This window comes from Euleptes europaea, chromosome 19 (assembly GCF_029931775.1).
Source record: "Euleptes europaea isolate rEulEur1 chromosome 19, rEulEur1.hap1, whole genome shotgun sequence".
NCBI classification, from domain to species: Eukaryota; Metazoa; Chordata; class Lepidosauria; order Squamata; family Sphaerodactylidae; genus Euleptes; species Euleptes europaea.
This window is the reverse complement of record NC_079330.1, coordinates 10,917,347-10,929,420: the sequence shown is the minus strand read 5'-3', so window position 1 is coordinate 10,929,420 and position 12,074 is coordinate 10,917,347. Positions and strand designations below refer to the sequence as shown.

The window sequence follows — 12,074 nt, the reverse complement described above, 5'->3', positions numbered from 1 at the left end:
GTCCAGCGTTAGCATTTTAAAAGTGCACTGTTACATGCACCTGACCTATTCCCACTTTTGCTTGGGTGCATTTGTGCATGCTTGTGCTTTCATTGCGGGGGGCTGGGAGCTACCTGCAAGCTTCGGCAGAAGGTGGGATATAAATATTTTAATAAATACATAAATTAAATAAATAGGGGTGGAGGAAGGGGTTCAGAGGCAGGGGCTCCACAACTGCTTTCATCACCAGCCTTGAATGGTATGTATGAACTCTCTTAAAAATTTTGGAGAGAAATCGCCCCATAGCTAGTAGGGCTCCGAGAAGGTTTCGAACCCGGGATCCAAACAGGAATACCTTTTGGTGCCTTGGATTACCAGCGATCTGTAATCACTGCAAGCTTGGTAGGCTTCCCAGCAAACATGAAAAGATCTAGGCTCAGAATTGCTCTTCAATCTAAGAAACTTGTCTCTGGGGTGGGGATGTCGGCTGACCCAGCTTCTGTGCCCTTTCTGTACTCTGTTTGCTCTCTCAAGTCTGATCTTTGCCAAGAATGACTCTATTTTTTTTTTTTTTGCCTCTGGCCCCTAGATTCCTCTTGGCTCCCAAGGAGGTTTCATTCTGCACCTGTCCTTGGCTCTACTGGGCCAAAAATACAATACTGTTCTTACAAGGTATTAGAAGAAACCCTGGTGATGGTATGAATGTGAAACCCTTAAGTAAAGGTAGTCCCCTGTGCAAGCACTGGGTCATTCCTGACCCATGGGGTGATGTCACATCCCGACGTTTACTAGACAGACTATGTTTACGGGGTGGTTTGCCATTGCCTTCCCCAGTCGTCTACACTTTACCCCCAGCAAGCTGGGTACTTGTTTTACCGACCTCGGAAGAATGGAAGGCTGAGTCGACCTTGAGCTGGCTCCCCGAAACCGACTTCTGTCAGGATCGAATTCAGGTCGTGAGCAGAGCTTGGACTACAGTACTGCAGCCTACCAGTGTGCGCCACGGGGCTCTTGTGAAACTCTTACGCTATCAGAATGAAGAAATGCAAAATCTGGTTACATCTAGGTTTTCTACGAATGCATTTCACTGAGACTGTAGAGGTAGTATATTTGGTACAGTATCTATGCAAGTGGCATGCGCTCCAAGGAAGATGAAATGGATCAGGCGTTCAAGCCTGCATCTGCTAGCTGGTGAGAGGCAAACGTATGATCGCCAGCCCTACAAGAATATCGTTTGGTGGGGCCACCAAGACTACAAGTAAGAAACAGCTGTTCGAAGGCTTCTCCACATTCAAAAGAAGCAACCCTAGCATGTTGGAGAGAAAATTCTGCCCTAACTTTCTCAGTGAATTGCTAGATTTCTACATGCAGTGTAGGGGACTTTCAAACATTTGATGTCCGGTGGTCTAGTCTAGCAACAGACACAACAGACAAGGCAGCAGATCTTGACAAAGAGCAGGATGGGGCAATCTGTTGACCTTTCCTGTTTGGCTCGCACATCATCACAAACTTTTGATAAACTTTGTGGTGTCCCTTACAATGAGTTCTGCAGATGGCAAGGAGAAGATTCCATAGCCAAAAAGGCCGACAACGCCGTGGATGCCACCTTTGTTGTGGCATAACGTTACTGGCACCCCGTTGTCCTCTAAGCGTTTCTTGTATAGGAGTCCGTCGTCTCTGACCACATCAAACTCACAGATGACAATGTACGTCTGGGGGAGCTTGCGGATGACAGCGTCTTCCACCAACATTGGCGAAAACGTTTCTTCCAAAAATTCTTTGATCTGTTCGTACACCTGCGGCTTAAACTTATATAAGGCAGGATCCTGGGGTTTGTAGCCTCGGATCTTGAATTCGTCGGGAATAAGATCTCCGCTGACCCACTTGCTGTACTTTCGTTTCAGATCTTCAGGAACGTGGCGACTCTCCAGGATGTCGGGGGCAATGGATGTGTCCTTTCTAAGGTAAATACAGGCGAAATAGGCCACAAATTCTCGCCACATGATGGGCACCCTGCTGTTCTGTTGATAGGAGGGCAGATAGAAGTCTACCCCCTGCAATGCTGGGTAGATCAAAACCTGGGCGTGCACTTTGGGGAGATCTGTCCGTTCCGCCAGCAACTGACAAGTGCGGGTTGCAAAATTGGCACCGCAGCTGTCTCCACTGATGATTATGCGGCTAGGATCCACACCGAAATCTTCAGCATTCTTCATGAAATGGACAGTAGCCTTGAAACATTCGGTATACTGGCTTGGGTATGGGCTCTCTGGACCCAGGTTGTACCTATGGAAAACCAACGTTATCACTGCTTGGTGCAAGATGGAAAGTGTGTAAACTTCAATAGGTCCATAATGCAGAGGCCAGGCTACTGTTGGAGGTTGGATACAATACTCATATCACCCCTGTGCTGAAAGGCCTACGGCTTTTCCGTGTTCTCATTTTCCTCACTTGTAAGTTCCTGTTTCTTCAGGGGTTCCCCCCCATTCCACATGTTTTTTGCTCCCTCTAGTGGCCGATTAGACATTACACTGGTTTATGGCTGGCATAAAAACCTGGAGTTTAAATCTGCAGAGAGATATGCTGGACATAAATCAGTGCAATATTGAATCGACCACTAGAGGGAGCACAGCACATTCAGAACAGAGTCCCCTCCCAACCACCCAAGAAACAGGAACTTACAAGGGAGGAAAATGAGAATGCGGGAAAGGCACCACCACTGAAGAAGCCCTGTCTCTGGGCTTCTTCAGTGGTCGCACCTTTTCTTTTGAATGCCCTCTCCTTTGAACTGGTTGCCACAACCAAAGCTTAAGGCTAAGAACCCTCAGCTTCCTCCTTTCTACTGAGTTTGGCCATGAAGACTAAAGTATCCTATTAGGCTGCAGAAGCAGAAAGATTTTCAGGATTGGTTGGCACCAGGTAAATTTAATTTATTTATTCATTTAAAACATTTATTAGCCACCTTTCTTCCTTATGGAGCTCAATGTGGCTTACAAGAGAGATAAAATACATGCCATAAAAAAACACACAAAAGAAATTCCAAATCACAATTCAGGACAGCTAGTAAACTCGACTAAATGCAGTCCTAAAGAAAACTGTCTTCAACTGCCTCTTAAAGGTCGAAAGGGAGGGGACCAGGCACACCTCCCTGGGGAGATTATTCCATGATCATGGGGCTGCCACTGAAAAGGCCCTCTCTCGTGTACCCACCAAACAAGCTTCTTTGGTTGACAGGAGAGTCAAGAGGGACTCTTCCTGTGATCTTAATTTCCAGGCAGGGACATATGGGAGACGATGGTCCTTCAGATACCCCGCTCCCAAGCCATGTAGAGTTTTAAAGGTCAAAAATCAACACCTTGGCCTTTCCCCCATGATCTCCCTTGTAACCAGTATAGTACCTCACAATTACAGTAAGATCTCCCAATTTCTGGGGTGAACAAGTAACATAATAGGGTGAGAGAGGGAGGGGGGTTGGATTTTTAAAATCATCATTATAGGTTTCTTTGTTCTTTTTGTTCATATTATTAAATGAAAAAATAATTTCAAAAGATTCCACCTTCAAAATTCAAAAATGAATCCTAAATAGGACCCCCCCCTCCCACATTATCAAAATTGTGCACCATTTCAGCTCTTATTTAGGGTTTCAAAGAGGAGGAGGTGGCGAAGGAGGAGAAGAAGAAGAGTTGGTTTTTATATGCCCACTTTCTCTAACACTTAAGGAAGAATCAAACCGGCTTACAATCACCTTCCCTTCCCCTCCCCACAACAGACACCCTGTGAGGTAGGTGAGGCTGAGAGAGCTCTAGCAGAGCTGTAACTTGCCCAGGTCACCCAGCTGGCTTCATGTGTAGGAGCAGGGAAACCAACCCAGTTCACCAGATTAGCCTCGCCATTCATGTGGAGGAGTGGGGAATCGAACCCGGTTCTCTAGATCAGAGTCCACCGGCCGCTCCAAACCACTGCTCTTACCCACTACACCACGCTGGCTCCCATATGGTTCACAGGCAGGGTTGTCAACATCAGGTTTGAAAATTCCAGGGGATTTTGTGGGCGGGGCCTGGGGAGGGCGGGGCTTGTAATCCATCCTCCAAAGCTGCCAGTTTCTCCAGAAGAGCTGATCTTTGTCACCTGGAGGTCAGTTATAATTCCAGGAGATATCCAGGTCCCAGACTGGTAACCCTACGCAGGCAATCACAATGTGGGAAGAGAACTTACCCAACAGCCACAACCACTGAATCAGTTTCTTTGGCTAAATGGCGTAACATTCTCTCATAGGCATCTGAAAGCGAGCATTTGTTAGTCTCATTTATTTGTTTAAAATATTTTTGAACATCTTCAGAGCAGCTCACAAAACCAGATTAAAATCAAGCCATATTAAAACTCAGCAAAAATGCATAGAGCGACAGAATAAATCACAGCAGTAGGGCTGTGCAAAAATTTAATAATGGTAAATTTCGGGTTCAGTTTATTGGACCCATTTTTTTTTTGTGGGGGTGGGGGAATCTGAAATAAGCCAAATACCCATACTGGTAAATGGGTATTCCAGCTTTTTTTCAGTTTTCCTGAAAAAATTGGGTCTATTTTAGCCTATAGAAGTTATTTCGAGGCTCCTGTGAGGGCATTTTTAGAGGCAGAATTTCCAAATTTTCAGGGTAGCTGCAATGGTAGCTCTTTGCATGAACCCTGAAGTTTGGTAAAGTTTTGGTCGGGGGTGTGTGTGTGTGTGTGTCTGATTTTATGGGACCCTGAAGGGGTCGACCCCTACTCCATAGAAAAGCATTGTGAAATTCAAACTTTACTGAACTTTGGGGTTCATGCAAGGAGAGTCCCTTGCAGCTACCCTGAAAATTTGGCAACCTCTAAAAATGCCCCCCCACCCACCGAGCTCATAAAAAAATTCTCATAGAGAAAAGCCTTGGGTAAGCCAAAGGCCAAATAAGGGTAATACCTATTCGGCTGATTCGGCGATCTGCTATCCAGTTTAGACTTTATTCTCAATTTTAATATTCAGCCCCAAATAAACCCAGAAAAAGCCAAAATGCCTTTTTCGGATTTATTTTCTGGTCTGTAAACCCAATATGCACAGCCCTACACAGCAGTAACAGCCTGCAGAAAAATAAATTACTGATGGTATAAAGCAGAGACAAAGCAATTTCTTTGAAGGTTACATTTTGATGCAAGAGAGTTCAGAGAAATAACACATCTTGCTAGACCACTTGTATGTGTGTGTGTGTGTGTGTGTGTATTTGTAGGGTTATCAATTTACAGCCATAATGTGTATCCTCCTACCTTTTCAGCTCACCTTGAGAAAAGATTGGGTTTTATTTTGGAAGTAGTCTTGTCAAGTACTCAAAAAATTCCAAGTGTTTTTTTCCCAATTGCTCAATAAAGACCCTTAAAAAAAGAAGAAATGAGTGAACGGCATCCCCCCCCCCCACATTTCCCCCTGTTCCTGGCTTTCAAAGCAAGAAAGCCTTACCTTTGAAAAGGAGAAAGAGGAATTGGGCAGAGGTTAGAGCTTGTAAGCAGAGCTGGGTTTAGAAGAAGAGTTGGTTTTTATATGCCGATTTTCTCTACCTTTTAAGGAGAATCAACCCAGCTTACAATCACCTTCTCTTGCCCACAACAGACACCTTGTGAGGTAGGTGGGGCTGAGAGAGTTCGGAGGGAACTGTGACTGGCCCAAGGTCACCCAGCTGGCTTCATGTGTAGGTGTGGGGAAACCAACCTGGTTCACCAGATTAGTGTCCACTGCTCATGTGGAGGAGCAGGGAATCAAACCCTGTATTCCAGATCAGAGTCCACCACTCATAACCACTACACCATGCTTAGTTTAAGCACCAACAAAGTAGGATACAGTTGACTGCCTCAGATTATGAGAGGCCTTCTAATATGAAAATATTACCAAATTTAAAGTTTTAGATGAACAATTAAAAATATGGTACAGATACAGTATCCCTTATCCGAAAATCCGATATCCAAAATGATCCAAAATCCAAAAGTTCCAGTAAGATATTGACACCTTTGCTTTCTGATGGTTCAATGTACACAAACTTTGTTTCATGCACAAAATTATTAAAATTATTGTATAAACTGTTGTATAAAATTACTTTCAGGCTATGTGTATAAGGTGTATGTAAAACATACATTAATTTCGTGTTTAGACTTGGGTCCCATCCCCAAGATCCCTCATGATGCATGTGCAACTTTTCCAAAATCCGAAATAATCCAAAATCTGGTCCCAAACATTTCAGATAAGGGATCCTCAACCTGTAATAGGATGGATGGTGTGGATGGCCTGCCTTGAGTTGAATATATCAAGGTAGCCTGGTCTCGTCAGATCTTGGAAGCTAAGCAAGGTTGGCCTTGGTTAGGTGGAAGACCACCAAGGAAGTCTATGGTCTATACACAGGCAGACAATGGGAAACCACCTCTGAATGTCTCTTGCCTTGAAAACCCTACTGGTCACCATAAGTCAGCAGTGACTTGATAGTACTTTCCACCAACGTATCATTCCTCACCTGGTAGGGAATGGGTTCTGTCCCACTGTATGTTATCAAGACTTTGTCCTGGATGGCCCAGGCTAGCCTGACCTTATCAGATCTCAGAAGCTAAGCAGGATCAGCCCTGGTTAGTAATTGGATAGGAGACCGCCAAGGAATGCCAAGATTGTTGTGCAGAGGCAGGCAATGGCAAACCACCTCTGAACATCTCTTGCCTTGAAAACCATACAGGGTCACCATAAGTCAACTGTGACTTGGTAGTACTTTCCACCACCTTATCACTTCTCATCTGGTGGGGAGTGTGCTCTGTCCAACTGTATTTTATCAAGACCTTGCCCTGGAAGGCCTGATCTCATCAGATCCCACAAGCAAGACTGGCCCTTGCTTTGAAAATTTTATGGGGCCACCATAAATCAGCTGCAACTTGACGGCACTGTCCACCATCAATGTACTGAGGGCTGAGGCCTCTTATACTTGATTAGCTTTGAATTTCAGCATGCCTTAACCCAGTCCTGCTTATAAAATGCACAGTTTTGTTGAAATCTCCTCAATAATGAGAAATCAACAAGCCACAAGCATCAGCGTAGACAGAAAAAACAGAGAATGATACCCATGCCCCTTTCAGCTGCTGAAACTTCAAAGAATAAAATGGGTTGTTGCTGTTGTTTTGGCAGGGGTTCAACACAGTTGATTGTACTTTAAACAGTGCATTCCTTGCTTACCAATGCTTCCGTAAGTACCAGCCCCGCCGTGGAAATACAGGAGCCCTTTCCTTTTTTGGGCAGCTGGCTTTTTAGGCTGATAAACCCTCACTCTCACATCATCAAATCGCAGGTTCTGAGTGCGAAGGGCAAAGTCCCACAAAGTAGGGAGTCCCACAGTTGCGATTCTTAGAAGGCCTACTATGCTGTACAGCCCCAGGGTCTCCAGAATGACACCCTGTTCGTTAAAAGAAAAGAAAAGGAGAAGAAGTGAGAGCGATTAGCTTGGCAGGGGCAGGTATCTGAGGTCTGCATTGCTCGTCAAACGGAGAGGGAAGGGCGTGTTCCGATTTCTTGTCGGTTGGGATTCCGCGTCGAAACTTTCTTTCATTTCCCGCATCGCTCCGGAGTGGAACGAAGATGAGATGAAAACCATCAGTTAGTTGATTCGGAAAACTGACATGCCGCTTCTACAAAGACCGACTCGAGGTGGTGCAAAACAGTACAATAAAGGCACAGAAGAACAACATAAGAATTATCAATAGGAGAACATGCCGGGGTCATAAAATTAGCATGGAACAGCATTCAGAACACCAAAATGGCATCCCCCCTTTTTTGTATTCACTTGCTTCTAATATTTTCCATCGGGAAATAAACATCTTCAGATGAATTTTTAAATGTACATGGCAATGATTTCTTACTGTCAGCTACTCATCCATCAGTAGACAGCCATTCTTGGGTTTTACAAATGGAGAGCACAGATGAACACAGATAAAGTTGCTTTATAATGAATGAGATAATTGGTCTCTCAAAATCAGCATTGTCTGCTCAGACTGGCTGTTAGGGTTGCCAGGTCCCCCCTCGCCACCCTCAGAAGCTTAGTTGGGGCAGGGCTGGGGGTGGCGATCCATGTGTGTGACATGATGATGTCACTTCTGAGTTTACCCCGAAAGCACAGGCATCACTCGGGACGTTCTAGCACATCTCTCCAAAATCTCTATGAAAACCATAGAGTTTTTTTTGGGGGGGGGGAGTGTTAGAGTGTCACCCTGGCTCGATGTTGGCGCTTCTGGGTCATGCCGGAAGTGCCATCATTGTGCAGCAGAAATTGCTGCCATCCCCATTTGGCTGACCTGCTTCTGACTCCAGTGCTGACCAACTGAGCTTTGGCGGGCAAAAGCCAAAATAGCCAGGAATTTGTGTTGTCACCAGTAATGAACACTTCGTTAGTTCGTTCATTCATTCATTTGATTTTTATCCTACCCTTTCCTGACCGGGGTCAGCTCAGGGCAGCTAACAACAGTTAAAAATGCAATTAAAAGAAGTACTCTATATAATGTATAGATTAATATTTAAATTATTTAAAATTTTAAGCTGCCTTATAACCAATCAGATCATTGGTCTGTCTTACCCACTCTGACGGGCAGTGGCTTTTGTGGGTCTTAAATAGTGATTTCAGCGTCACCTGCTACCTGAGCTTTTTAATGGGAGCTGGTCCTTGACTTTATGACCGCAAAGTGGATGCTCTACCTCTGGTTCCATGCAGGCCTGCTGAACCATCAGTAACCCCTCAGGAGTTCTTTAGCCAAAGCCCTTTGGAAGAGCCCAGTTGTACCTTCTCACCCAAATAACCACAAGTGAAGCTTTGCATACAATGGACACTGTTGCCATAACAAAGCTAAATCCCAGATGGTGGAATAGAATTGCACCATTCTAATGATTACTCAGAAGTAATTCCCTCTGATTCTTCCATTGGGCTTACTCCCAAGTACAACATTTCAGCCTTAATTACCAACAATTTACATTCCTTAGATGTTAATGGGGTTGCGTTGTACATATTTGACAAGGTTACTGAGCCCGGTGTACTACAACGTAATTGTTCTGAAGCCTTGTCTACGATTATCTACTGCTGTGAGCTAAAACATTCACTCTGCGGTCCTAAAAACACTTTCCTGAGAGGAAGCCCATTGAATAGACCTGAGTAGGATTCTGCCTAGACCTGCTTTTAGATTGCTTTTATTCATGTTTTATATTTCTAAATGTATTCAATTTATTGTTGAAGTAGGATAACATGTTGGAAGATGTATCTATGTGGTGGGATCGACATGTAAGTGAACTTCAGAAATTCTCTGGTTCGTCTTGGACATTGGTTCCTTCCACCTGGAGGCCAAAACGGGGGCTGTCATAAGAACATAAGGAAGGCCATGCTGGATCAGACCAAGGTCCATCAAGTCTAGCAGTCTGTTCACACAGTGGCCAACCAAGTGCCTCTAGGAAGCCCAAAATTATCTGGTTTACACCTGAATATGGACAGTAAATTTGATACCTATTTTAATGCTTGATGCTTCAAGTCTTGGTGTTTAAAAAAAACAAGAGTTCCCCTACTGCTTTTGCTGTGCTGGCTGATCACTTCTTTGTTATGTTGACTCAGAATGGTTGCTTGTTTCCTCACTTGGTCATGATTGAATGGTTAGGACATAATCCTGTGATCATGAATGTTTTAGTCATTTTGGAAAGTGTCATTGCTCCAGGAAGGGAATAGATTCAGCAGTTTCGAAATGCTCTCTTTAAAGGAAAGCGCTGGAGATTATGTAGGAGGACAGAAAACCCCAAACAGTCATTTTCAGATTTCCTGCCCTCCCTAATAATTTGTTACTATCTGCAAACATTTAGTTCCTCTGGATTTAGAACATTTTTTTTTAAATACACTGCTCACAGTACAAATATTGGGGGTCCTGTGCTCCCTGATGGGAAATTTGGCTATTCTGTCCTTCAGAACAAGCTGGGGAGCCACAAGGAGAGAGGAATAACTTGAAATCCCTAGCCAAATCCCATCACCCCCCAAATCCTTTTTCTTATGCATTCTATGAGCTAGTAGACCCAATCTCAACATTGCACCCTTTCTGGAGCATATTGAGACCTCATCAGACCATTTTTCCTTAGAACATTTTTCCTTAGAACATTTTCGTTAGGAAAAATGTACAAAGATGTATTTCCCAGCTGGAATACCTGGGGAGTCTCCTGAGTATTAAAAACTCTTCCCTTTTCTTTGGGTGGCACGGTGTGGTTGTTTTCATTGGGGGGGGGGGCAATTTTCTATTAGACGTAGTGATTCTTTGAACATTCTGCAAGTATGTAGATATCGATGCCTGTTGTTCAGGCTTTGGTAATTAAAAATTAAAAGGAGGGGGTGACATTATAGGTCTATTGGCTGACCATTCCTTTCATATTCTGATAGAACGGCTAGCTCATTTCCCCCCAAATTTATTTAGGATATTTATATGTCGCATCCTCAGAGTCGTGCTTGAAGCAGCTTACTATTAAAACGCCACAACAATATAAAAAACTAGCCATTGGACATAAACAATGGTGGTGGTGGGGAAACTATTCAAAAAACCAAAGCCAACCATTTGAAAAGCTGGTAAAATGAAATTAAAAGCCAGGATCAAAAGAGTGTTTTGACCTGGCACTTAAAAGAAAATAAAATAGGTACTGGGTGAGCCTTGGAGGGGGGGTTCAAGAGATGAGGTGCCACCACAGAAAATGTCCTGTCTCTAGCTGCCACCCGCCTCATCCCTGAAGGCGGGGAGACAAAGAGCAGGGCTTGGTAGGATTTTATGGGGCTGTCCTGCAGCAAAGGAAGTTAATTATTGGGAGCAAATTTCCTGGTGTTCACATGGGGTTGTTTGGTGCGGCGCTTTGGTGTTGGAGCGGCTTTTGACACAATGAACTGTGCACCCTCTCTTTCATAAACTGGGCACACACATCCATTTTTCAAAGTATTTCATCAATACTTATACAACATTTCATGCAGTCAACACTGGACACTAAATTCAGATTTTTTTTTTAAAAAAAGGAGTTTAAGTGGGAAGAATTCACACTTCTCAAATATGCGCAAATATAATAGCAAATATAGAGAACCGAAAACGTACAGGTTCATTCACTTTTAAGTGGGATTGCTTAACTAAGAAGAGAAAAATATTTTGCGCAAAGACCAATCCTGATTGCCTCCCCTTTGTATTCAGTATAATATAATACATAGAGAATGCATTGATGGGCTAACAGTGTTAAGAAACATCTGCATTTTATAGGAAAAAACCCAATGCAAGGATTGAAAACAGCATGATACCAGGAGGAAGAGTAAAATGGGGATCTTCAAATTGAAGCAGACAGTTAGTCAAAATATGGCACCCCTCGTTGAATTTTACCTTGGGTCAAAATATGGCCTTCCCTTAAATCCTGGACACGAAAGCCTCCCTCCTCCTCTAGGTTTTCTAGAAAAACTGAGAAAACTTACCAAAGCGATAACCGCCGTGAAGAAGGTGTGATAGCAGCGGACTTTTAGAGGCTGGTCGATTCCCGGCGGCAGGACAGCCGTGAAGTACTGATGGCAAAGGGCGCCCAGAAACAAGGCGGGAGAAAGGCAGGCCGTGATCACGACACATGCTACGAACTTGAAAAAGGACCCTATTCCCCTTTTCCTAGATGTGGGGCAGAACGTTTTGGTCGGTGCCAATTCTCCCATTGGGATTACGCTCTCCTCTCTCGCGTCCTCCGTGTGGCTTGGGAGGTGACTAAACAGCGGCGGCAGACACACTGGGCAGAGAAGTTGCCAATTATAAGGACGGCTTGTTAAGCGTTATCTCCACCTCCACCTCTGGATTGATGTGATGGCACAGATAACACCCACGTGGAGATAAAGACTAACGCAGGCATGTGGGAGCATCACAAGGAACCACTCTCGTTAGATGCATTTTTAAGCTTTTGATTGTTTTATTATCCAATTAGAAATACGAATAACCTGACATTAAAAAATAAATCCTATCACACACTACATATGGATAAGATTTACCTTGGAATGTATCATTCCCCAAACATCGTAAATATGCACCAT

General features: G+C 44.0%; 1 protein-coding gene across 1 annotated transcript; it reads right to left on the bottom strand.

The window, feature by feature from the left end:
• Positions 1–1,481: 1,481 nt before the first annotated feature.
• On the bottom strand, positions 1,482–11,705 carry LOC130491760 (arylacetamide deacetylase-like 4). Its single transcript, XM_056865548.1, has 4 exons — positions 11,478–11,705; positions 7,202–7,418; positions 4,192–4,255; positions 1,482–2,262 (listed from the first exon to the last, which is right to left on the bottom strand). The coding sequence occupies exons 1-4, from the start codon at positions 11,703–11,705 to the stop codon at positions 1,482–1,484; spliced, it is 1,290 nt and encodes a 429-aa protein (XP_056721526.1).
• Positions 11,706–12,074: the final 369 nt, after the last annotated feature.

What these genes read in the sequence shown, in the direction of transcription:
- LOC130491760 (XM_056865548.1), bottom strand. Translation starts at nt 11,705, where the DNA reads ATGGGAGAATTGGCACCGACCAAAACGTTCTGCCCCACATCTAGGAAA. An exon ending in TCACGGCGGTTATCGCTTTG is followed by an intron (nt 7,419 to 11,477) that starts GTAAGTTTTCTC and finishes TTTAACGAACAG; the next exon opens with GGTGTCATTCTGGAGACCCT. An exon ending in TCAGTGGTTGTGGCTGTTGG is followed by an intron (nt 2,263 to 4,191) that starts GTAAGTTCTCTT and finishes GGTTTTCCATAG; the next exon opens with GTACAACCTGGGTCCAGAGA.